Source organism: Camelina sativa, chromosome 11, assembly GCF_030686135.1.
Source record: "Camelina sativa cultivar CO46 ecotype springtype chromosome 11, ASM3068613v1".
Lineage (NCBI taxonomy): Eukaryota > Viridiplantae > Streptophyta > Magnoliopsida > Brassicales > Brassicaceae > Camelina > Camelina sativa.
The window spans coordinates 32,282,783-32,309,147 of NC_141890.1; the positions used below are offsets into that span (position 1 = coordinate 32,282,783).

The 26,365-nt window shown below is 38.0% G+C and overlaps 4 protein-coding genes and 3 pseudogenes across 9 annotated transcripts; 6 read left to right on the forward strand and 1 right to left on the reverse strand.

Annotated features, from left to right (window-relative positions):
* Positions 1-2,333, forward strand: LOC104724661 (protein phosphatase 1 regulatory inhibitor subunit PPP1R8 homolog). Its single transcript, XM_010443202.3, has 2 exons — positions 1-1,469; positions 1,615-2,333. Exon 1 carries the CDS (start codon positions 257-259, stop codon positions 1,388-1,390), a length of 1,134 nt encoding a protein of 377 aa, XP_010441504.2. The 5' UTR covers positions 1-256; the 3' UTR covers positions 1,391-1,469; positions 1,615-2,333.
* A 754-nt stretch (positions 2,334-3,087) lies between these two features.
* Positions 3,088-6,218, forward strand: LOC104724662 (BTB/POZ domain-containing protein At5g47800-like). Of its 4 annotated transcripts, none has more exons than XM_087474782.1 (7): positions 3,088-3,773; positions 3,987-4,056; positions 4,128-4,197; positions 4,286-4,684; positions 4,753-4,981; positions 5,063-5,499; positions 5,631-6,218. In XM_087474782.1, exons 2-7 carry the CDS (start codon positions 3,998-4,000, stop codon positions 6,027-6,029), a joined length of 1,593 nt encoding a protein of 530 aa, XP_087330908.1. In that variant the 5' UTR covers positions 3,088-3,773; positions 3,987-3,997; the 3' UTR covers positions 6,030-6,218. The 4 variants fall into 4 exon arrangements, with proteins under 4 accessions (XP_087330908.1, XP_087330905.1, XP_087330906.1 ...); XM_087474781.1 differs by having other exon boundaries at positions 3,633-3,773; positions 3,992-4,056; XM_087474779.1 differs by having other exon boundaries at positions 4,753-5,499.
* A 1,410-nt stretch (positions 6,219-7,628) lies between these two features.
* LOC104724665 (casein kinase II subunit beta-1) lies at positions 7,629-9,755 on the forward strand. Of its 2 annotated transcripts, none has more exons than XM_087475965.1 (5): positions 7,629-8,164; positions 8,387-8,605; positions 8,777-8,871; positions 8,954-9,119; positions 9,288-9,755. In XM_087475965.1, exons 1-5 carry the CDS (start codon positions 7,924-7,926, stop codon positions 9,416-9,418), a joined length of 852 nt encoding a protein of 283 aa, XP_087332091.1. In that variant the 5' UTR covers positions 7,629-7,923; the 3' UTR covers positions 9,419-9,755. The 2 variants fall into 2 exon arrangements, with proteins under 2 accessions (XP_087332091.1, XP_087332090.1); XM_087475964.1 differs by having other exon boundaries at positions 7,647-8,164; positions 8,762-8,871.
* A 7,375-nt stretch (positions 9,756-17,130) lies between these two features.
* Positions 17,131-17,544, forward strand: LOC147934698 (putative disease resistance protein At5g47250 pseudogene; annotated as a pseudogene).
* A 741-nt stretch (positions 17,545-18,285) lies between these two features.
* Positions 18,286-19,104, reverse strand: LOC147934699 (putative disease resistance protein At5g47250 pseudogene; annotated as a pseudogene).
* On the forward strand, positions 19,102-21,222 carry LOC104728499 (putative disease resistance protein At5g47260 pseudogene; annotated as a pseudogene).
* A 1,249-nt stretch (positions 21,223-22,471) lies between these two features.
* Positions 22,472-24,399, forward strand: LOC104724666 (calcium-dependent protein kinase 9). 2 transcript variants are annotated; one of them, XM_010443208.3, is made up of 4 exons: positions 22,496-22,857; positions 23,647-23,729; positions 23,819-23,990; positions 24,161-24,399. In XM_010443208.3, the coding sequence occupies exons 1-4, from the start codon at positions 22,788-22,790 to the stop codon at positions 24,280-24,282; spliced, it is 447 nt and encodes a 148-aa protein (XP_010441510.1). In that variant the 5' UTR covers positions 22,496-22,787; the 3' UTR covers positions 24,283-24,399. The 2 variants fall into 2 exon arrangements, with proteins under 2 accessions (XP_010441509.1, XP_010441510.1); XM_010443207.3 differs by having other exon boundaries at positions 22,472-22,857; positions 23,819-24,399.
* The last annotated feature ends 1,966 nt before the right edge of the window (positions 24,400-26,365 follow it).

Genomic DNA, 26,365 nt, shown 5'->3' on the forward strand with positions numbered 1-26,365 from the left:
CTTGACCAACATAAAAATCATAAATTTAAGCAATCCATGAATACACAAACATGAGTCAAAATTATTTACACGGGTATGTTTGGGAGAATACATTAAAATACAGGGACTGAGGTTATAAATTTATTTATTTTATCTGAGTAGATCGATCTCTGAAGGGGGAAGACAGAACACAGAAGAACGATAAAGTGAGAAACCCTAAGTCTGGTCCTGTGTTAAAGCAGTGCTTGCTTGCTGCTTTTTAGAGAGAGATTCGAGAATGTATGGAAGATCTGGTCTCGACAGGTTTAAAAAGTCCCAAACTTTGCAACCTTTCTCTGTATCGTCATCAAATCCTCCTCCAGTGGTTCAACAACATTTGTCTCCGAAGGAGGCGGCGCCATTGGCGGAGAAAACTCAGATTGGAGCTGGTCAATCAACGTGGCATCCACCTGACTGGGCGATTGAGCCTCGTCCCGGTGTCTACTCTCTAGAAGTTGTAAAAGACGGCCAGATCCTCGATCGCATTCATCTAGTTAGACGAAGACACATCTTCGGGAGACAACATCAGACTTGTGACTTTGTTCTTGATCACCAGTCTGTTTCTCGCCAGCATGCAGCCGTTGTTCATCACAAGAACGGTAGCATCTTTGTGATTGACTTGGGATCAGCTCATGGTACGTTTGTTGCTAATGAGAGGTTGACTAAAAGTAATCCTGTAGAGCTTGAAGTAGGTCAATCGTTACGGTTTGCTGCTTCCACAAGAATCTACCTTTTGAGAAAGAACAAGGAAGCTCTCTTTACTCGTCCTCCACCTCCTGATCAGATTAAGCTTCCTCCACCTCCTGATCCTTCTGATGAGGAAGCCGTTGTTGCCTACAATACTTTGTTGAATCGATACTGTTTAAGCGATGGAGAGTCGGGTTGTATGTTAGGGAAAAGGAAAGAGAAGGCTGTTTCAGAAGAAGCGGGTGTGGCTAAGAGGATGAAGAAAATGAGAGTGAGCTTCAAGGATCAGTTAGGTGGAGAGCTGGCTGAGGTTGTTGGGATGTCAGATGGAGCTGACGTGGAAACAGAGCCTGGTCCTATTAATGTCAAAGAAGGAAGTCTCGTTGGGAAATATGAATCACTGGTGCAAGTCACACAGATACCCAAAGGCCAAGGGAAGGGAGATAAATCTTTTACTACAGGAACCAGAGGTGTGACTGATCGACTCCAGGAAGCTATGACGTTGTTAAAAGGGGGTCCAAAAAGAGGGATTTATGATGATCTTTACGGTGGTGACTCACTTGCCAAGGCTGTTGGCACGTCATGGGCTTCTGTGAGTGAATCAGCAGCTAAAGATAAAGAAGAAACTGATTGCACAAGAGGGGTTGGTGAAGAAGATGATAACGACGACCTGTTTGGTGACTGACTGATTTTGAACACGAGAGATTTACGCAGCTTCTTCTTCTTCTTCTTCTCTAATGTCTACATACCATTCCAGGGCATTGGTATGGTGTTTCCTCTTTGTCTATCCTATGGCTGAAGCAACCAAATAGAGATCTAAGCATGGCTATGCAGAATACTATAGTTCGATGAGTTTTTGGTTTCTTTAGTCTAAGTATTGAGTGTGTTGTTGTTTGCTTTTGATTTCAGAGTGATATGGATCGGAGCTGAGTGTAGATGAGTTGGTTGAGTTTGATGCTTTGAAACATTACTACAAGGTTGATCAGCACTTGAAAAACCTGCAGAAGAAGATAAGTCCAACGAGCTGAAATCGAGGTCTGTAGCTGTGAGGAATGGAAGACTTACTTGAATAAGCTTGTATCAGAAGGACAGTATTTTTCAGAGGTTACTATGAGAGACTACACCATGAGTATGTCGGGAAATTTCAGGATTTGATGGGAAGGAACATGGTTAGGCCTGGAGAACGTTGGTCAGATACGTTGATGAGAGGGCAGAGGAAGTAACGTTGGTTACTCAGAGTAGAGAGGAGCAGCAGAGATTAGGTGTTGCTGAGAGTAATTGGATTGGTAAGGAGAAAAGGGAGAGGAGGAATCAGAAGAAGATGAAGAAGTGACAAAATCTACAGAAGCTAGCTCAAGCCTTGAAGAGGTAATTTGTTTTGGTTGAAAGATTGTTCTTGAAATCTCTATGTAACGCTAGTAGAATTGGTTAATGTAATCAAATGATTTTAGTACTGTAGTGGTTTTTGTTTCTTACTAGTTTAGTGTATTCTTTTAGTCGATGTGAATTTTCATTGATGTAAATCATGAAGCTAAACAAATAGTGGAATGGTATGGTTAAGTGGTGAGATGATAAAAACCGAATATTCTTTTTTTTTTTTGGCAATATGATCATAGAATATTTATTCATGTGGTTCGTAAGTGTAGTGATCGTCTGGTGACCCCAGTATCGTATATTCTTTTGGAATTTTTCTTCCTCACAATCAAAACTCTAATGGTGTATACTAGTAGATATGACTTGTCATATACATTTTAAACGAAATGCATAATTGAGTCTTGACTCATTGATTGTAGGAGTGGGCATTTGGATTTACCATATGTCTCTTCTAAAACAAATTATTATTTAATAGGTTTGCAGTTAAAAAAGAAAAAGAAAAGGATGAGAGCTTTGAATGTGTTTGATAATGAAGTTGTGGTATGTTAACTTAAACTTCTCTTTGTTTAACTTTGGAGCATTTTTTTCTGTTCATTATGAATTGGATGTTTCTAAGTAGGGCCATTGCAAATTGAGTGCATTGGATTTGACTATTACTGACTTACAAATTCTTTCCTCAAGGCAGACCAATTCCATCAGAAGAGGACATTTGTACTCAAATACCTCTCCTCTCATTCTATATCACTTTTGCCTTTTTTGCATTATTAAAATAGCACACTAATGATGTGGGTTGACTTGCTCCTCCCCCACATAAACAGAGATTCCATAGGGGAAATGGACAACAAGTAAAACACTTGTAAAAAATTGGTAATCTGGCTCTGATGCTTTAAAGTTGTGGGGGTGAAGTGGGAAGGTATTGTCTGGGGATCCATGCATCTTTGCTTTATGAAAAATACTATAAAGAAGAAAGAAGCTATATGTGCTGCTACCAAATTAAAACTCTCTTTTAAGTTAAGCCTATCCCAACTCCTAACTCCTAGTGTGGTCCATTGTAATTTATCATAAGAGTAAACTCGCTTGCAATCAATTCTAGTAGGGAAAAAGGTGAATGAATGACCCACTTTTGTTTTCTCACTTTCTCTCTGTTTGGTGAGAAGTTGTTTTCCTTGTGCAAAAGATGGAATGCATGAAGGACACTTGTGTCTGGCTTTTTATTTATTTTGATTGTGGATACTTTCTTGATATACTTACCCACCTCAACCTTTTTAATACCACACAAACTATCTCTTTTCATCTTCTCTGTTCTCTTAATTTTCACCTTATCTTCGAAGGAGACCATAGAGTTAGAGACTCCAACTTATAGCTACTAATACGCTGCGTAACACTAACTTTGCACCTTCGATGACAGATAGGTTAGTGAGCCAAATTTTCTGGTTTTCATTTTCAAACCAAAACAAGTAGGTACGAAGGAAATAAATATCAGACACCATTTGGAGACTGAGTCCATGCGGGGAGCAACAAGTGATGAGGCCGGGACCCTTGTTTCCCTTCAACTCTTTCTCTCTCTCTTGGAAATTTATTTCACTAAACACTTTATGTCATTTTGATCATTACCACTTTCACATCCCTCCGTCTCTCTCTCTTCTCCTTCTTCCTCTCTCATATCAACACCTTTGAGCACACCAGTTTTCATGGTAAATCAATCATCCTCTTTGCTTGATCTTTTTAGTTTATTTTTATTTTCACTCTTTTGGTTTTCAGGATTGTCTCAGGTGTGATTAGTATCATCTAGCAATACAGATAACAAAACTTTAGCTTCTATATTCCAATTCTCTTCCTTTCTTTCCCCCTTTGACCTAAATTTTTTGATCACTTTCTCATCATATATTCATTCCTCCTGAACGTAGAGAAGTCTAAGATGAAGTTCATGAAAATAGGGACAAAGCCTGACACTTTATACACTCAAGATGCTTCAAGGTTGTTCCCTTCATCTCTGTGCCTCTATATTCCCAAATCTCATTTTCTCTAATAAAGTATTTACACTGCAGGATTTTGATAACAGACACACCCAACGATCTCGTTGTTAGAATCAACAACACCACTTATCATCTCCACAGAGTATATCTCGAATGACTTTTGTTCTCATAGCAGCACACACATATATATATATATGTATGTTAATAGTGGTTTTCATATTTCTCTGCAGTCTTCTCTTGTTCCAAAATGTGGGCTGTTGCCAAGGCTTTTCACTGATTCAGAGGAGTCAGATAGTGTTACCATAGAGCTGAATGACATACCTGGGGGTGCAGATGCTTTTGAGCTGTGCGCTAAGTTCTGCTACGGCATCACCATCAACCTCAGTGCTCATAACCTTGTGAATGTGCTCTGTGCTTCCACGTTTCTCCGGATGTCTAATTCTGTTGAGAAAGGAAATTTGTTACCAAAGCTTGAAGCTTTTTTCCACTCCTGCGTTCTCCAAGGCTGGAAAGACTCCATTGTCGCTTTGCAGTCCACTTCCAAATTGCCTGAATGGTGTGAGAATCTTGGAATCATCAGAAAGTGTATAGATTCAATTGTGGAGAAGATCCTCACTCCTATTGCAGAGGTTTGTTCAGATTTTTCTCTTTTTGAGTCCAGATGATATACTTACACATCTATCTTTTCGTTTTGCAGGTCTCCTGGTCTCATACATACACCAGACCAGGCTATGCAAAGAGACAACACCACTCTGTTCCAAAAGACTGGTGGACAGAAGACATATCAGACCTTGACTTGGACTTATTCCGCTGTGTTATCACAGCAGCCAGGTCAACCTTCACGCTTCCGCCTCAGCTCATTGGTGAAGCTTTGCATGTATACACCTGCCGTTGGTTACCATACTTCAAATTAAAGAGCCATTCAGGTTTCTCAGTTAAAGAAAACGAAGTAGCGCTGGAAAGGCATCGGCGTGTTGTTAACACAGTTGTGAATATGATTCCTGCAGATAAAGGGTCGGCTTCAGAGGGGTTTTTGCTGAGACTTGTTAGCATAGCGAGTTATGTGGGAGCATCTCTCACAACAAAGACTGAGTTGATTAGAAAAGCTGGTCTGCAACTCGACGAGGCAACTGTTGAAGACCTCTTGTTGCGTTCACACTCATCCTCTCATCACCGTCGCTATGATACCGACTTGGTTGCTACAGTTCTTGAGAGTTTTTTTATGCTCTGGAGAAGACAGTCTTCTGCGCATCTTTCTAGTAACAACAGTCAATTGGTGCATTCAATCAGGAAGGTGGCAAAGCTTATTGATTCCTATCTTCAGGCAGTGGCACAAGATGTCCATACGTCAGTTTCCAAATTCGTGTCTCTTGCTGAGGCAGTGCCTGAAATTGCACGTGAGAGCCATGACAGACTTTACAAAGCGATCAACATATATCTCAAGGTATCAGTGCAAAAGAGCTACTAACTATAGTTGAGAGACACACCGGTCTACTACTTTTAGCAATCATCCATTTTATGCACAGAAAATGGATACAGTATTTGGAACTGAAAAACATTTGGGTTACATGGCAGGTGCATCCCGAGATAAGCAAAGAAGAGAAGAAACAACTATGCCGAAGTCTTGACTGCCATAAATTGTCTGCAGAGGTACGTGCACACGCTGTGAAAAATGAGAGGTTGCCATTAAGAACGGTTGTCCAAGCCCTCTTCTTCGACCAAGAGAGCAGTTCTAAAGGAGCATCAAGTCGATTAGAGAGCCAAGAACTCTTCTCAAGAGGTAAAGAGACGTCCACGGATATGCACAAGCTTCACCTAGGTCAAGCGGAAACAGCTTCTATAGGGAAAGCTAAGAATATACTTGAGGGAGCCAAAAGAGGAGAAGAGAAAATTAGATCCAGTACAGACCCCAAGAAGATAGTGCGGAAAGAAACAAGATCAGAGCATAAGCATCATATAAGTAGAGACAGGTAGTGGACTAAACGTCTTAGGCCACAAAAACCGAGTGTCTTCTTTGCATTCACCAGACATCTGATGATGATTGTAGAACCCAGTGGCATAATCTAGTATTAATACAGTGCAGAGCTCAAGCTCCTGCTCAACCATTATCGTGTAGCTTGTATCTTAAGAAATCAATTATTATGCAATATGGAATTATACGTAGTAGAGTGTGTTCCTATCTTTGTTTCCCATTTCTCCCCTGGATTTACCTAGATATCAAACATCTCAAATGTCCTTCAGTTGCTCTCGTGTTGATGCCTACCGTTATTTAGATTAAAACGTACAGATGAGATTATTACTAGCTTAGAGAAGACCGCCTCTGAAGCGGGTATGACTAAGAGGATGCAGAAAGAGAGAGTGAGCTTCCGGGATCAACTAGGAGGAGAGCTGGCTGAGGTTATTGGGATGTCAGATAGAGCAGAGGTGGAAGAAGAAAGCCACGTTGGGTAATATGAAACACTGGTGCAAGTGACACTGATAACCAAAGGCGGAGGGAAGGGAGATAAATCTTTTACAGGAACCAGAGGTGTGACTGATCGACTCCAGGAAGCTATGACGTTGTTAAAAGGGGGTCCAAAAAGAGGGATTTATGATGATCTTTACGGTGGTGACTCACTTGCCAAGGCTGTTGGCACGTCATGGGCTTCTGTGAGTGAATCAGCAGCTAAAGATAAAGAAGAAACTGATTGCACAAGAGGGGTTGGTGAAGAAGATGATAACGACGACCTGTTTGGTGACTGACTGATTTTGAACACGAGAGATTTACGCAGCTTCTTCTTCTCTAATGTCTACATCCCATTCCAGGGCATTGGATACATAATACCACCAGCCTTAACCACAACACGTCCATAAAAATGAATTCCACAAAGGAAGGACGAGAAAGAAAAAAACAGATTACTAACCAGATGATTCACAATATGCGAGTTTGAGGTGTTCCCCCTTGAATTGCAGTACCACTTTCTACAGGAAACGACATTACACCTATGACAATATGTAACGAGCATGAATCAGTCCATAAAGCATCTCAGCAGCTGACTCGATCAATTCATTATGTTCCTCTGTAAACATCTCTCCTGTTACCGACCCAATCCATATAAAACATTCAACATTCAAGAGACATAATCATAACACCGAACCCATATTGGTTTCACTACTATCCCTAAATGCAGATTCACAAAAGAACTCGTTCCCTCGTAGATTAGAGAACCAAAATATCCATGAAGTGCCCTGGAATGATTTTGAACCAAAATCACTAAAAAAATCTTAAATAGTTTAAAAAGCGAAGTTAATCAAACAAAACCTGGCGATGATGAAGTTGGTGTTCGAAGAAACTCAGTATCGCCGCTCCAAAGAAAGAAAAAGATAGATTTTGATGAGAATGACAGAAGCGTACATCGCACGTCGCTTTTACAGAGGAACAATATCAGTATCGCAAAGACCGTTGTGAGATACTACGACACAAAGACGGTGATAGTCTCGGTTTTTTCTATTTTCTTATTGGGCTTTAAATGTACATATAGCCCAGCCCAGCCCATATATTCATTGATTCTCTTCTTTTTTTTTCCTCTTATTATCTTTTTTTATTTTTTTAAACCAAAAACTTTTAAAAAATAAAAATAATCTCTTTTTCTCTCTGTCTGTGTACCAAAACAGAGAGAGGAGGCTAGTTGCGAAACGCGAGAGAAACCAAAAAAGATTCGAACAAAACGCAAAAACCCTAAGAAGAGCTCACGGTATTATAATCGCCGTCGATTTCTCAATCCCTCACCGGCGATTCTCACGCCGGTGAAACGTGTACCATTATTAGCCTGTAATAGATAGATAGATAGATAGAGATTTGTTTAGGTAATTTTTTTTTAGAAGAATCATGTATAGAGAAAGAGGTACGGCGAATTCGAGACCTGAGGTTGTGGATCGTAAACGGATCAACGACGCTCTCGAACGGCCTTCTCCGTCAACGTCTCGTCAAGTTAACGGCAAAGGCAAAGGAACCGTGACGGCGGCGACGGCGAGCTCCGTTTTGATGGGGAAGAAGCAGCAGTCGAATGATAGCCATAGTAGAGATTCGCGTTCTGCTTCTCTCTCTAAGAACAATAATGTTTCTGACGGTTAGTTTCGTTTTTGCTTCTGCATTTGGAAATTTTTTGTTTTTGGTTTGATTAGAGAGACTTTAACCTAGCTTTTCCTGATTTGGGAATTCAAGTTTTGATATTGTAGAGATAGAGATATTGGAATTGTACTCATTACAATGAGCTGAATCTAGCAAATTCATTTGTTTAAGTCTCTGGAGTTTTTTGATGTGACTGATGAGCTGTTTTGTGGGAATATAGATGAATCAGATACAGATAGTGAGGGATCAGATGTTAGTGGGTCTGATGGAGAGGACACTTCATGGATATCTTGGTTCTGTAATCTACGAGGGAACGAGTTCTTTTGTGAAGTTGATGATGATTACATTCAAGATGACTTCAACTTGTGTGGGCTCAGCAGTCTAGTTCCTTACTACGAGTACGCTCTTGATTTGATCTTGGATGTTGAATCTTCTCACGGTAAGTTTTCATACGTGTTTCCTGTCGTTTTAGCTTTTTGTTGCGGTTTAGCTCTAGAGACAGAATCTGCATTTAGGAATAGTAGTGAAACCAATGTGGGTTTCGCTTTTACGATTATGTCTCTTGAATTTTTGATATGGATTGGGTCCGTAACAGGAGAGATGTTTACAGAGGAACAGAATGAGTTGATCGAGTCAGCTGCTGAGATGCTTTATGGACTGATTCATGCTCGTTACATATTGACAAGCAAAGGGTTGGCTGCTATGGTAAACAAATCTTTCAACCCATTTGCATATCTTAAACCTCCTATAAAAGATGCACCCGCTTGATACTTCTATTTATTTGCAGTTAGACAAGTATAAAAACTATGACTTTGGAAGATGTCCAAGAGTTTACTGCTGTGGCCAACCTTGTCTTCCCGTTGGCCAATCCGATTTACCTCGATCTAGCACAGTGAAGATATATTGCCCAAAATGTGAAGATATTTATTACCCACGATCGAAGTATCAAGGCAGTATCCTTTTTTCTCCACACATTCACTTTTTGCTCATACATATTTATGAATGCAGTTCTGAAAAATCTGAAGTTGGATTCGTAATGCATAAAGAAAATGATTATGTTGAGTTTATATAGATCTTGCAGGTGTTATCTTTTTGGGGTTTTTCCTTAAAACGATAAACAGACATTGATGGAGCTTACTTTGGGACAACGTTTCCACATCTGTTCTTGATGACTTATGGGCATCTGAAGCCACCAAAGGCAACACAAAACTATGTTCAAAGAGTGTTTGGGTTCAAATTACACAAGCCGTGAAGGAAGTTTTAAAGACAAAACCCAAGAAACAAGATCATGGCTTTGGATTGGAAGAAAAATGAAACAAGAGAAACAAAAAGCATTTGTAATCACCGAAGGTGAAGAGAGCTGTCATGGCTCTATTTGTCTTGAGGTACATACACATTAGAAGCAATGAGAAGCATAGTTAGAAAAAAGAAAAAAACCCAAAATCTTTTGATGAGTTTGTTAAACTTGAACCTGTATTTTTCTACGTTTTCCTTCTTATTAATGTCATCTGATATCAGAGAATTAATCATATGTCATAAAATTGCTCTCTTTTAGCTATATTTTAGATTATGATTTTTTCCCCCGAAAATTGGTTTGGTAAAGGCGTAAAACTATTGGCTTTGAAAAATAGGAGATCACCCTTAAATTTAGTCCTCCTATCACTAATACATCATTCAAGAATTTTGTTACTTTTACAACTTAATGCATATTTTAATGCAGTTTATATTTTATATTTTGTTTGTTTTTTTGTAGTAAACGCAGGAGAAATACATGCAGATCTGGTCTACAACTTTTTTGATGCTGTTCACCCTTGATCTGCACTTGAACAGTCAAATATTTGATCTATTTTTAGGTTTTGGATGGAGAAAGCAGATGAGGTGGTTCAAGCAGAATAAAAGTAGATCAAATATTTGGTTGTTCAAGTGCATATCAATGGTGAACAACATCAAAAAAGTTGTAGACCAGATCTACACGTATTTTTTCTGCATTTACCACAAAAGACAAAAAAATATGAATTGCACACAGTTTATCTGTCTTAATTTTTAAAAGTAAAAAAATTCTTAAATAGTAATTTAGTGATAGAAATACTATATTAAAAGATGATCTGCTATTTTTCTATCTTCCCATTCAAAGCCTTATTCTGGTTGATCTGTTTGAACCACTTGATCTGTTCTGCCTAATATACTTTCTCTGTTCAACGCCATTATTCATTGGAACTGTAATAAAATATTGTCAGATGTACGCGTGTCCTGATTGGGATCAAGCGGACAAATGATTATTTTTGAGTTTCGTATAGATCTACAATCTTTTGTGGGTTTTTTCTTAAAATGATGAAAAGACATTGTTGGAGCTTACTTTGGGACCACGGTTCAACATTTATTTATGCATGTCAAGCCACAAAAACTGTATAATTCAAATAGTGTTTGTGTTCAAATTACACAAGCCATGAAGGAAATTTAGAGACAAATTATTGTGATGTTGTGACGTAAGAGGACGTATAATTAAGGATGACGTATCGTTGCTGATGTATTATCTTTGGACAAGTTAATTAAATAAAAGAAACATTTAGAGAAGTCACTTATTTGATTAAGTACGTACGTAATGGAGAAAATATTGCCCGGCTTTCTTGCCATCTTTAATAGTATATTTTTTCAAGCCACTTTATCGTTTGTGGTTGTAAATGACATTAATCATACAAAAGTTTGAAAACCTATTAGATATTTGCATTCTACTTTTATTTATTTATGAAAATATCAGTTTAGAAAATAGTATTGAGAAAATCGTATCGCAACCCCTCCGGGAGTTTTCCCGAGCAACTCTATTTTCACAAATTTTGACTACTTACTTTGGCAAGCTAAGGAGCAGGGAACTACGACAGAGCAACTTTAGGTTTTTCCATGGATTTTGTGGTTCATATGGAAATCGCGGAACGAGAAAACATTTAACAATAAAGATATCTCCCCGAAAGATACTCTGGACCTTGCATCCTCAGAAACCTTATCATGGAACTTGGCTCAGGTTGTTGAATCCTACGAAGAATCTGAAGACAGCCAAGAAGAGGAGGTGGTGGACGATGAGGTGACTTTCGGAGAGGTCAGATGTCAACTTGATGCTTCGCGGGAGAGAGAGGATCAGTATGTCGGCTTGGGGTTCGTTTTGATGAGACCTGAAATAGTTTACGGTTTGAAATGTACACAGAGACATCTCTCGGCCCTCCACTCTGAGCTGGAGGCGTTACTCTGGGCAATGGAGTCAGCACTACAACAAGGTTGGACATCGGTCCATTTTGAGACCGACTGCCTCACTGTTACAAAAATCATATAGGAAATTGATGAATGACCTAGTTTTTCCACGGAGTTAATTACCTTTTCTGATCTAAGAGCTAAGTTTTTGGTTTTTTCAATTTCTTATATTCCCAGAACTTTGAATGTCCGTGCCGATTGCCTTACAAAAAGAGCTAGAGCACGAGGTTCTTTTTTGTCCCATGTAGACTTGAATGTTCCGGATTGGTTGGCTTTAGAAACCAACCTTTTCAAACTTGAGTAATAATAATATGGGGTTTTGAGGTCAAAAAAAAAATGGTATTGAGATATCAGTTTGGATATTAACACTCCTTTCTTTGGATAGAAATTTCCACAAACAAAAGTTGGAGAACGACTAATGGTCCATTCATTTGAGGGAAACTTTGGCGTGTTTTCCTGGAAGAAACGACTCAAAATAGAGATATATAGACTAATTATGGAGCTAAAATGATTTTCTTATTCACATTGATGAAAAAATAAATATATTGTAGATGTAACTGAATATTTTTGGTAAGTAGCATATATGATCGTTATAAATCCTAAAAGTTTTAAATGAGTAAAAAAGATTCATTATCAACGATCAATTTGATTCCGTATATTGTTGACTATACTTAAGGAAAACAAATAAATGACATAAGATTATTCTGTGGTTACAAATTTGGGCTCAGTACCGTTGATTTTTGATTATAGGGGAGGACAAACCTACTCGTTTTGGCCTCCATCAAAGTATCAAACCTACTCGTTTTGCGTATATATAGAGTAGGCTGAGTAGAGAGAGGGATACGAATCCATTTCAAGTTTTCAACAAAAAGAAAAAAATGAGCCACCACCATAACCACCGCGACCGAGCCAGCGGAAGCTCCTCGGAGAACAGTATATTTTTTTAATTTTAGCGTATATGTGATTAACATATATTAATATTTTGGCTTTTGATTATAAGTAGGGTTTATTTATTCTATTGATCTCTGTTTCACTACAAATATCGCTTCTAGGGTTTTCCCATAGTTACGCAGACTCTTTTTTTTTTCTCAAAATTTCTATTATATATTCTAAATTTTTCTTTCTTTTATCAATTAATAGAGATAAAGTGTGTTTGATTTCAAAGTATATGTATTAGAAATACACAACAACAACAACATTTTTGTATAAAACAAATATAAATTTTTATGTAAAACTGGAGATAGTAATATTTTATATTCTATATTAAATTTGTAAATCATGATGACTCCAATCAAATTTATTTATAGTTCCCCGTAGATCCAACACTACAATAGGAGCTGTGTTATCTCGACGTCGTTCTCAGACAGTAGAGCCTGCTCCCAGGAGACCGGACCATGCTCCTCCTGCCAGAGGAGCAGGTCATGCTTCTGCCCGGAGAACGGACATTGTAAGAGTTGAGGAGCGTCCTCATCGTGGCTACGTTGCAGTTGGAGTTGAGCAGGTCGAAGATGCCTTGGCTGAACATCGTGTGCTACAGAGGAAGTTGGAGGCTATGGTTTCTAAGGAGCTTAAAGCTGAGGTTCGTTTTGAACAAGTTAAGAGCCAGCTTCGTCCTGCAGGAAGGACATTTGCTCAAGGTTCACTTCCGTTTGAACCTAGTGATCATCATCGTGATCAGCATTATCTCGATCAGAGAGGGATCGTTCCAGCCGGACGTGGTTTCCGTGAAGCGACCGTTCCAGTCCGCTATGATGAGCTCCAAGTTGCCTTGGTTCGCCTTAGCATGACAAGAGCAGATCTCGAAAAGACAACTTCTCGTGAGCGTGAATTACGGATTAATATTAAACAAGCTGAGGATCAACTTCTTCGTGTGGGAATCAGACCTTCTCAAGGTTTGCTTCCAGCCACCGTTGGCTCATTACAGATGCATTTTCTATTTTTTTCCTTGTCTTCCAAGTTGTAGTAATAAAAACACTTCTCTTTTGCTCTTACAAGTTGTGATCTTTTTAAAACTCTTGTATGTACTTGTCTTCTTTTAAGTTGTAATATTCCATCTGTATTAGAATAAATGATGTTTTAGAAATTTATATTGTATCACAAAGATTGATTTTCTGTATTTTTTATTAATTAATGCTTTGAAATTGTATATTTCAAGATTCATTAATCTGCTTGGAACGGACCAGTGTTGGGCGGTACATCAATGTATGGACTTTGTCAGAAGCTTAAGGAAGTTAAGATCTGTTGTAAGGCTCTAAATCGAAACAACTTCAGCAACATTCAGGCTAGGACTGCAAAAGCTCATGAAGCACTCTTAAGGATCCAGACACAAGTCCTTAACAATCCATCTCAACACTTATTTCATGAGGAAAAGGAACTCAAGAAAAAATTGTTGATCTTGTCTTCGGCTGAAGAGTCATTTCTTAAGCAAAAATCAAGAATAAGATGGTACTCGGAGGGTGATTCCAACACAAGATTCTTCCACAAGTCAGTCAAGGCTCATCAGGCAAGGAACAGAATATGCTCCCTTCTCACTGACAATGACTGCAGGATTTCAGATACGGTTCAGCTAAAGGAAATGATAGCAGGATACTACCAAAATCTGCTTGGGGTCAAGAATGATGCAGTGCAACCTTTGTCAGTTCAGGAAATCAAAGATCTCACTCCATTCAGGTGCAACATCGACTTGGCAACCAAACTCCAACTTATTCCAACTCCTGAGGAAGTAACAAGCACGTTATTTTCCCTTCCACGTAATAAGGCGCCTGGACCAGATGGTTTCACTGCGGATTTCTTTGTTAACTCATGGGGATTAGTTGGTCCTGATGTCATTTCTGCAGTTACTGAATTCTTCACAACTGGGAAACTTCTAAAGCAGACAAATGCTACCATTCTGGCGCTCATCCCGAAGACTCTAACATCAGAAAGATTGAACGAATTCCGACCAGTTTCTTGCTGCAACACGATTTACAAGATAATATCAAGGTTGCTAGCAAGAAGACTCAAGCTCTTCACTAATCAAGCAGTTCAACGTAACCAGGTTGCATTCATCAAAGGGAGGCTATTATGCGAGAATGTGTTACTAGCTGCTGAATTGGTAACATATTTCAATAAAGACGGGCCTATCTCCAGTGGATGCTTACAAATTGATATCTCCAAGGCGTTTGACAATGTTGACTGGAACTTCCTGATCAACATTCTTATGGCATATGAGTTGCCTCCAGTTTTCATCAAATGGTTGGTCACATGCTTTACGACTCCATCTTTTTCAGTGGCATTCAATGGGGAGCTAATAGGTTATTTTCCAGGGAAAAAAGGGCTACGCCAAGGTGATTCGATATCAGCTCCTTTATTCACTCTAGTCATGGACATGTTATCAAGGAAGCTTGATTTGGCTACTACACAAGCTTTGATCAGGCCTCATCCGATGTGTATTGATCCTCTCATCACCCACTTAAATTGTGCGGATGACCTTCTTGTGTTCTTTGATGGGTCGGAAGCATCACTCACTACAATTATACAAGTTCTGGATCAGTTCAAGCAAACTTCGGGATTGAGAATCAATCTGGCAAAGTCTTGCCTTTTTCTGGATGGCAACAATAGAGAGGAAAAACGGAGATTGGCATTATCTCTCAACCTAGTCCATGGATCTTTACCAGTCAGGTATCTAGGTGTTCCACTTATCACTCAAAAGCTCTCTCCTTTAGACTACATGCCATTAATTGATAAGGTCAAGTCTCGAATATCGGGATGGACGCATCGTCACCTCTCTTTTGCGGGACGCCTTCAGCTACTTTAGTCAGTTATCAACAATACCATCAATTTTTGGGCCTCCATTTTTCTTCTTCCAAACAAATGTATTGAGGAACTAGAACAAATTTGCAGTGCTTTCCTCTGGAAGGAAGTTGCAGACTCTGCTCGTGGTGCAAAAGTCTCTTGGAAAGTTGTCTGCACTCCAAAAAATGCAGGAGGTCTAGGGCTTAGAAGGCTCATGGATTGGAACCACATTTTTGGCTTGAAGTTAATTTGGTTGATTTTCTCCCAAGCCGGTTCTCTCTGGGTCCCATGGGTTAGAAAGCACCTTATTCATGGAAGAAACTTTTGGAATGCAGATTTCAGATCCACAAGAAGTTGGATTTGGAGGAGGCTTGTTAAATTACGTCATTTGGCAAGACCTTTCATTTCCTGTAAAATAGTCTCTGGAAATGAAGCATTGTTCTGGCATGATAACTGGACAGGATTAAGGCCTCTCATTGATGTCATTGGAGACTCTGGTCCGAGAGTTTCTGGTATAGGACTGCTCTCAAAGGTCTCTCAAGCTGTGAGGAATGGGGATTGGTCCTTACCCCGAGGAAGGAATTCTCAGGTGCAATTGCTGTGAACTTGTCTGCAGAATCATCATCCCCCGTTGACTCGAACTGGTGGTGATGAGTTTGCTTGGAACTTAACTCCTGATCAAACCCAAGATATGTTCTCCTCTCTTAAAACTTGGAGGCAATTGCATCCGACTGGTGCGACGGTTACTTGGCACTCTCAGATATGGTTCAAGGAGAAAATCCCGAAGATGGCGTTTATGGCCTAGCTTACGGTTTTGAATAGGCTAACGACAAGAGATAGACTGCGGAGTTGGAATTTCCAAGTCCCTTCCAATTGTCTACTTTGTCAATCAGGAGAGGAGTCTAGAGACCATCTGTTTTTCCAGTGTTCGTACTCAAAAGTTCTCTGGCTCGACTTTTTTGCTTAGTTTACACCTTCTCAATCATCTACCTTCATGGAAACTCTAAGTTGGCTCAAGAATCCTACCTCGAATAAGAAGCTCAATGTCATTTGCAAGATCGTCTACCAAGCTCTCATTTATTCCATCTGGACAGAACGCAACAACAGACTTCACTCTCCCTATTTCAACTCCACAGATAAAATCAAGAAGGACATACAACTATTGTTGAGGAGACGAACCATCAGACTCGACAGCTCAAACAACTTTACCTCAACATCTACTCCAGAGGACACTTATCTCTATCTATGGTTCCACCACTTCCAGCATTATTAATATATTTACGCTAGCATTCTCCTAACTATATCGATACTGTATTGAAGCTCTAGTGTAGAAACACTTAAATCATATATAAAATGGTATCTCTTAAAAAAGAAAAAAAAAATTTGCTCTTCTCATTCATCTTTTCTCCGATACTGAGAATAATGGGTACCATTTTCGAGACTGTTTTTGCAGCTGTTGGACGTCTTCGACCAGTTTTTAATTTCTTGGCGGCACATGGAGCTTACATTTGCAAGATTGAGGAGAATCTTGACGATCTGAAGAATGCTTTGGAGGATCTCAAAGCAAAAAGATGTGATTTGCTACGCCAAGTTGATGCTGAAGAACTCAGGGGTGGGCTACGGTCAGCTAAAGTGGAAAGGTGGCTTTCAAAAGTTGAAACCATTGAATCTGACACCAATCTGCTGGTTGCTGATGCTTCCTCTGTACAACAAAGGCTGTCAACGTATGGGTATTGTTCCTGCACTTTCTTTTCGGTCTACGGCTCTGCCAAAAAGATTTCCATGAAGTTAAATGAAGTCCAAAGTTGCTTGTCTGTATATGAGTTTGAAGTGGTGGCTGGGCAAGCTCCTCCTCCCGTGGTAGTAGAAGAACCTGTTCAGCAAACATTTGGCCTAGATACAATACTTCAAAGGATATGAAGCCTTCTTAGGGAATCTGATATTAGAATGTTGGGTCTATATGGTATGGGGGGAGTGGGTAAAACTACACTCCTCAGTCTAATTGATAACAAGTTCGTTAACTCTAAGGATGACTATGATGTGGTCATTTGGGTTGAAGTTTCTAAAGATGCAGATATTGGGATGATTCAAGATGATATCGGGAAAAGATTAGCCCTCTACGACGAGGATTGGATCAATAAATCACAAAGGGAGAAAGCAGGTGATATACGCAGGGTTCTAAAACATGTGAAGCACCAATTCGTGTTGTTATTAGATGACTTATGGTAGGAAGTGAGTTTAACATCAATCGGAATTCCATTTCAGGGGAGAGAATACAAAGTCGTGTTTACTACTCGTTTTAAGGATGTATGTGGAAGTATGGGAGCAAATAAGGACATAAAAGTTGAATGTTTAGCATAGTCGGTTATGCTCTCAATCTCATTGTTCATCAGCAACATATTTGTCACAAAATTCCAATTCTTGAGATTTGGTAGATGGCTTTAGTTAACACCGGTTTTGACTAGAAATCTTTCTCCAACTCCAGTGACTATCCACAGTGCCATCTCACGAATCAGGCCATGCATATATACACTGTCTGTTTAGACTCCCCCCTATCCTCCAATAACAACCATGCCCCAACAAGAGTACGGATTATCTCAAGGCCTAGACTCTTTGCTCCTTCTCTTCCGTTTTCTTCATCTATGATACCCTCACCAATCCAGTACTCTACCAGTTCATCTTTTCTGATATTATGTGCCTCATGAAATAAAGCACAATATCGAAAACACAACTTTGCATCCTCATTTTCCAAATGATCATAGTTGTACTTCAAAACAGGAAATACTTTCTTCTCCATATCATCCGACACAGGCAGAGAATAGTCCAAAGTAGAGAGTACATGATGCCATTCATCTGCAGTCGTTTTACATGACAGAGACTTGCCAATGACCCCAATTGCAAGGGGTAAGTAAAGGCACATTTTCACAATATCTTTTGCGTGGTCAAACATTTCGCCATTTAATGTGTCTCTTCTAGAATGATGCTTTAACAAGTCCAATGGTCCTTCTCTGCTAAACATTCAACTTTTATGTCCTTATTTGCCTCCATACTTCCACACACATCCTTAAAATGAGTAGTAAACACGACTTTTTATTCTCTCCCCTACAATGAAATTCCGATTGCTGTTAAACTCACTTCCTCCAATAAGTCATCTAATAACAACACGAATTGGTGCTTCACATGTTTTAGAACCCTGCGTATATCACCTGCTTTCTCCCTTTGTGATTTATTGATCCAATCCTCGTCGTAGAGGGCTAATATTTTCCCGATATCATCTTGAATCATCCCAATATCTGCATCTTTAGAAACTTCAACCCAAATGACCACATCATAGTCATCCTTAGAGTTAACGAACTTGTTATCAATTAGACTGAGGAGTGTAGGTTTACCCACTCCCCCCATACCATATAGACCCAACATTCTAATATCATATTCCCTAAGAAGGCTCCATATCCTTTGAAGTATTGTATCAAAGCCAAATGTTTGCTGAACAGGTTCTTCTACTACCACGGGAGGAGGAGCTTGCACAACCACCACTTCAAACTCATATGCAGACAAGAAACTTTGGACTTCATTTAACTTCATGGAAATCTTTTTGCCAGAGCCGTAGACCGAAAAGAAAGTGCAGGAACAATACACATACGTTGAAAACCTTTGTTGTACAGCGGAAGCATCAGCAACCAGCAGATTGGTGTCGGTTTCAATGGTTTCCACGTTTGAAAGCCACCTTTCCACTTTAGCTGACCATAGCCCACCCATGAGTTCTTCAGCATCAACTTGGCGTAACAAATAACATTTGTTTGCTTTGAGATCCTCCAAAGCATTCTTCAGATCGTCAAGCAAACGACTTTGAGTCAAGCAAACGACTTTGATTTGCAGTCCATGACATAAAAAAAGACATGGTGTCTGGTCCATGGACATGGTGGTACCTGAATTGCAGTTTGCGTTATATTTAGATAAAAAAAAAGCACTTGAGAAAAGCCTGGAGGCTTTGGAGATGGGATTGCAAGCCCTAAATGCAATGAGAAATTACCTGCTGCAAAGAGTGTATAAAGAAGAGGGCAGAGGTCTACAAGTGCTATCAGAATTCAAAAAGTGGATTTCAGATGTCGAAGAGATTGAATCCAAGGCTAATCCTCTGCTTGATAAGAGTATCTCTGAACTTCATAAGTTATCTAAGTCTGAAGATGGATCCCAGATCTCTGAACCAACGTCAAATCATTACAGTGAAATGGTACACAAGAGGTTGAAAGAAGTTGAAATCCTTAAAACTAAAGAGTTTTCTGAATTGGTGGTTGACAGAGCTCATCTGCTTCATGTGAGGAAGATCCTGCCACTTCAACCAACTCTTGATAAGGTTACGTTAGAAACTAAATGTTTGAGCCCAGAAGAATCATGGGATCTATTTCAAGAGATAGTTGGAGAAGCCACGTTGACAAGTCATCCAGACATACCCCAACTCGCAAGAATAGTTGATAAGAAATGTGGTGGTTTTTGTTTTGCTCTTTATGTCATCGGTGTGACCATGTTAAGCAAAAGAACGACAAGGGAGTGGTACCATGCAATTCATGTTTTGGTTTCATCTGCAGCTGCGTTTTCTGATATGAAAAATAAGATTCTCCCAATTTTAAAGTTTTCATGTGATAGTCTGCCTCGTGAGAATATCAGGTTATGCTTCTTGTATTGTGCTTTATTTCCAAAAGGTGGTGTTACAAATAAACAAGGGTTGGTCGACTGCTTGATCAGCGAAGGAATAGTTTCAGATGAAGAAGATAGAGATATAGCTGAGATCAAGGGTTATGGTGATCGAGACTTTGGTTAAAATGGTTTTGTTGATGGAGGATGAATCTGGATATGGTGTAAAGATGCATGACGTGGTTCGGGAAATGGCCTTGTGGATAGCATCTGATTTCGGGAAGCAGAAAGAACACTTTGTCGTTGTGGGCGGCGAGAGAATACATCAAATGCCATAGGTCAATGATCGGAGAATGGTCAGAAGGATGTCGGTGACATCTACTCAGATTCATAATTTATCGGATTCTCCCGACTGTTCCAAGCTTACAACCCTGTTCCTCAAAGGAAACAACAACTTAAAATGGATCTCGGGTGATTTCTTCCGGTGGATGAAAAGTCTATTACTCTTGGATCTATCTTATAATATAGAACTTGCTGAGTTGCCGGAGGAACTTTCTTGTCTGGTTTCTCTGCAGTTTCTCAACTTGTCATTTACATCGATAACAAGATTGCCGCTTGGTCTAAAAGATCTCAAGAAGTTGATACACTTGGATCTTGAGCACACATCTAAGCTCAAAGAAATTGAGGTGATAGCAGGTTTATTGAGTTTGCAAGTAGTACGGTTATTCTGGTCCTTTCCTATGGATCTCGGATTAATGGAGGATCTACTAATTTTTAAGAGTCTAAAAGAGTTGAGTCTAAACGTGGAAGAGGATGCTGTTTTGCAGCGGTTACTAAGTGACAACCAGTTGGCAAGTTGTATCCGAAGTTTACAACTCAACGGATTTACAATAACCAATGGAGACTGCTAAAATCTGCGTCCAGTATTCATGAACTCAGTATCTCGGGATGTATTCCCCGAAGATAACCACTGATAGGAGAAGCGCCCTACATTTTAGCAACATTGAGCAATGTCCACAATTCCGGAACATGCACACGGTGCAACTGTATGGGTGCAAAGGTGTAAGGAGTATATGACATGGTTGCTCTTGGCCCCGAATCTTGACAATCTACGTGTATACGAATGTCCGCAAATAGAAGAAATAATAAGCAAAGACAAATCCATGACCCAGCAGCTGGGAGTGGGTGATAATAGTGAACAGCCCTTTCTCAATCTAACTAGCCTCATTTTAGAGGGCTTACCTGACCTGAAGAGCATCTACTGGCCTCCTCTAACCTTCCCAGTTCTGAAATATATTCAGATAAGCCGTTGTCCGAAGCCTTCCCAGTTCTGAAATATATTCAGATAAGCCGTTGTCCGAAGCTGAGAAGGCGTCCTGTCTACTCGGACATCGATAATGGAAGAAGCTGTGGAGACTCCGCGTTGGCATGACAAGAGAGTGATCTCTGCAGTCGGAGCTGTGGAATCTCGACGTCGTTCCCAGATAGCAGAACCTTCTCCTTCCTGAAGAGCAGGTCATGCTTCCTCCCGTAGAACGGACATTGTAAGAGTTCAGGAGCGTCCTCATCGTGGCTACGTTGCAGTTGGAATCAAGCAGCTGGAAGATGCCTTGGCTGAACATCGTGTGGTACAGAGGAAGCTGGAGGCTATGGTTTCTAAGGAGCTTAAAGCTGAGGTTCGTTTTGAACAAGTTAAGAGCCAGCTTCGTCGTGCAGGAAGGACATTTGCTTAAGGTTCGCTTCCGTTTGAACCAAGTGATCATCATCGTGATCAGCATTATCTCGATCAGAGAGGGATCGTCCCAGTCAGACGTGGTTCCCGTGAAGCGACCGTTACAGTCCGTTATGATGAGCTCCAAGCTGCCTTGGTTCGCCTTAGCATGACAAGAGCAGATCTCGAAAAGGCAACTTCTCGTGAGCGTGAATTACGGATTAATATTGAACAAGCTGAGAATCAGCTTCGTCTTGTGGGAATCAGACCTTCTCAAGGTTTGCTTCCATCCACCGCACCGACAACCTGCGGAAGCAGCAACCACCGTAGTAATTAAAAACTCCCTTTTGCTCTAGCCTCTTCCAAGTATAATTGTGATATTTAAAACTCTTTTACTTATTTTCTTCTAAGTTGTATATTGTAATATTACATTTGATAGATTATACTATACATGTCATTGTGTCTACCTCAGAATTTTCGATTTGTTTGTATAAATGTGAGAGTGAAAGTTTAATCTTCTAGATTTCCGACAATAACAGATCGAAACTCACTCAAGAACATCACCAATAAACGAGTTCTCCTTGATCACCGTGACCCTCAAACGGCAAATTCCACTACTAAGTAGTAAGTACTAATCAAAGGTTATACAAGCTTGAATCAATCACTCTCTAGTACAGATTCTATATGTACTTTGAAATGATATGAAGAACAAGCAAGAAGGATAAGAGAGGCACTAAAAAGCTTGAAGGTGAAGTTAGCGAAGACTAAAAACGTTGAATTGTGATTTCTTAATAATCCCTGTAACCAAAGGAAAAAAAAAGTTAGAGCATCTTTAGTGGAGGATTCTCTCACAGTTGCTCTTATTTTTAGGGCCAAAAAAATAAATAAAAAACCCAATATTGGGTCCACTAAACGGAGAAACGTTGCTCGGGAAAAGAATTTGAGCAACGCGACGTAGTCTGTTTTGATAGGTTATTGAGTAAATATAAAACAAAAAAAAAAATTTCCCAATCCTATATCTCTTTTCTCTCTCGATCAGAAGGCGAATCAATCCCCGATTTGATTCCTTCTTCGACTCCATTTCTTCGGCCTAGTCAACTCCAGTTCTGTTTCGGATTACGCCTTAGATTTCCTGCTCGACCAAAGAGTCCGGATCAAATGGAGTGGATGAACCGCCTTGGTATCGGTTGTTTCGCGGCGAATCGGAGCAAAAGGGAGCTGAAGAAAGAGATTGACAACAGCGGCGAAGATTTTTTCGATGCGGCTGTTATGGAATCTGCTGAGAAGCCGGATCATTTGGTGGTCATGGGTAACGGAAACGTTGGCAGGTAAAACATAATCAAAGAGCTTTCAGAACGAATAGAGTTTGGTTTAAGAATTTTTGCTTAAATCCTGTGTTGGATGATGAGATCGTTTTCTATATCTCACATTGATACCATGATGCTCTAACCGATGAACTACTGTTTCTGGATTAAAAAGTTTGAATTTTTAGTGGATTCCAATGCTGAATTGTGATTTAGTGTTGTGTTTTCAACGTGGAGTCTACCTGTACATTGACTACCATTTCAGTGTTTCAAATCTAGTTTTGTTGTCAGATTGTAATTTTGATGTAAAATATTTGTAGTGTATTGTAATTTTGATGTGAAATTTCAATTCTGCTCTGTTTTGATAAACAACAGTTAGGTAACTGCTCTGATCTAACTCAACTGTGTTGAGGTGTATAGGTTTTGTGTCTTGCTTAACTCGGGTATAGTCTTGGGTGGATCATTCCAATTTCTTTTGCCAATTGTTACAAAAGCTGATTCTTGACCTAATTCTATTTTTGATTCTTAGCTGGGGAAAATGGTGTTCTTCTTACCTGGAGAAAGTTTTATTCATTTATAGGTGTAGGACCTAGAATAAGTGGAATCTGTAATATACTAATGACTGAAGTTGTCAAAGTAGTCTGTCTGCATTAAGAGATGTCTTGAAGTTTAGGTGATAGTAATTGATCTTTGATGCTATATTGAAACGGAGAAAGTAATTGATCTTTTTCCACAGAGATCGTCATTTCTTAGTTATGATAACTTCTTCTTCTTATATTCTTACTCGAATGTTGAAAATGTGGTTGGTTGCAGAGCATCCATGGCTAAGAAAAGGTGGAGAAGCATCGGATAAACCTATTAGAGCAATGAATAAGCTAAAGAAACTTGCTTTAAAGGTTTAAGATCAAAGAATTGATGCATTGTTGCTAAATTCTGACAGACTTTTTGTGTTTTTTTCTTCTTCTTACTGTTTAAATTTGAACAGGTGATTGCGGAGAATATTGACACGGAAGAGATACAGGCGATGTTTGCTAATATAGATACAGACAATAGTGGTACAATCACATATGAAGAATTGAAAGAAGGCTTAGCCAAGTTGGGATCAAAACTCACTGAAGCCGAAGTGAAACAGCTCATGGATGCAGACAAGACCAAAGGTACTGATTTTACTGCTATCTCTTCGAGATCACCTGAGATACATTTTAACCCTGTTGATGTTGAAACTTCACCAAACCAGCAACGTCTTATATCTCCAGTTGATAATGAGCTAGAAAACCTCATTGACATTGACGTGAAATTGATACAATGCTAACTCCGCATCTTGTAGTATCTCAAACCGGTTTTGAGCACGAGGAACATTTTAACTCTGACATTGATACAGCATCTGCCCAGCTTTTTGTTATATCTCAACTAGTACTCTTTTTGTCTTTTGGTTCAGTCTTGTTTTAGTGTTCATCATAACTATTCCAAAGTTTGTAAAATATTCCAAAGTTTTTAAAACATTCCAAAGTTTGTAAAACATGTTTAATATTCCAAAGTTTTATGTAATATACAAAATTTAAACAACTTTTTTGTTACTTTAGATTATTAAAGTTTTATAATTAATAAACACAAATTAAAAAATTATTATTTAAATGATTGAGCAACCATGTTTGGATTTTCTAGTGGAGAGATAATTTTGCTCAAGTTCTCTTTGAGTTGCTTTAATTAATTTTATGATTAATTAATATATGAGTAGCTTAGTAGGGTTTCTCCACTAAACTCTGTTTTTCGTAACTAACCTCTAACAACCGTATATTAGCTTAAATTGTATATTTACCTGGGCCTGTACGGCCCATTACCTTGAAGTCCTAAACCCGCGACCACAATAGTTTTATGTTAGTGTGATAAGTGCAAACAGCTTATATTAATAATACCGTACTAGAATACGGGTTGAAATTCATTTTATTTATATTATAATTTTTATATAAAGTATAATTTATGTGATTGTTTTTAAAAGTTTTTTGAATAAAACATTATGCAATAAAATCATATGCTAAATATGATGGCTTAAAAAAAGACACCTATTTTATAAGTTTTATATTATTAATGATTTTAGATAAGTATATGTGCTATAATACTAATTAAATTTTATTTTATACAAAATTTTGTATATTTTATATTTTAAAATTAAATTTTTATGTTATATTAGTTTATGTATGTGAAGTTATTTCAACAATGTATATTCTACATCATGACTTGAATGTCATTATCAAACATAATTTTGTAAATTTGGTTTTTTAAAAAGCGAATTATTATACTATGAGTACTTTAATATATTGTTATACTTTTTGTTTTATTATACTTGGTTTCTTGAAATTCTTTCATATTATAGTGACATATTATTGACATTGCTATAACAAATCAATTTAGAGTGTTTATAGTTTCTAACTTTTATATCAAGTTTCAATATTTAAAAAATATTTCAAAATAAATTATTTAAAGTTTATTATATTATATAAAATTAGAAATTCAACAAAAAAATATGAAATTAAATTTAAATATTTAAATTTTGACCGTTACTTTGTTAAATTTTTAATTCAATAGATATTATTTTTAAAGAATAATATTACTAAAGCTTGAATATTTTATAGATTGAACAATTTATATTTGTTTTTAAAAATTCAACTTATGGTATATCTGAAAATAAAACTATTTTTTAATTATAATAAATAATATGATAATTTATTTATTTCACAAAATAGACTCATATATAAAAATAAGAGATGAAGTATAATAATAATTAACAAATTAATATGTTAAGTTAGATATCAAAATATTTTAATATGGATGAATAATTTAATAAAGTAAATTAATATGGTAAGTTAGATCAATCAAATGATTCTTTAGAGTATTTTCTTTAAGATTTTCGTAAATTGCACCCACTATATAATTTGTAACCAATTAATCTATCATTTATTTGTAACTAACTTATTAAAATTATGTAGTCTACAAAACAATAATAATGTTGTACACTTCTGTTTTATTATAAAGGAGATTATTTATGGATATAACAATAAATGTTTTTAAGTGACTTACTTAACACTTAGGCCATGTTTATAGGTATATCAGATGGGGTGTTTTTAGGCCATTTAAAAATGAAAATAATTGAACAGTGGACTTAAGATTTGGCTCATTGATCTTATTCTAGAACTGTTCTTGGGCCTGATCTTGTGTGACGTGTCTCTCTCGGATTGATTGAGAATATATGGAATAAATTTAGACATTAATCTATGTATTAATTAAATAAAATGTTTGTCTTGTTTAATTAATTAAGTAATATGTTTGTTTGTTTTTTTTTAAATTTATTTACAATGTTTTTTTTGTTTCATAAAAATATGGCATTGTATTTTGAATTTTAGTAAAAGTTTTATAAGTTTGCAATTAAAATGTTATTTTATAAATTTTTATAATTGTAATATGTTTAAGAATATTAATAAACATTATATTATTAAATAGTATTAAACATTCTTAAATTTTTTATTAAACATTA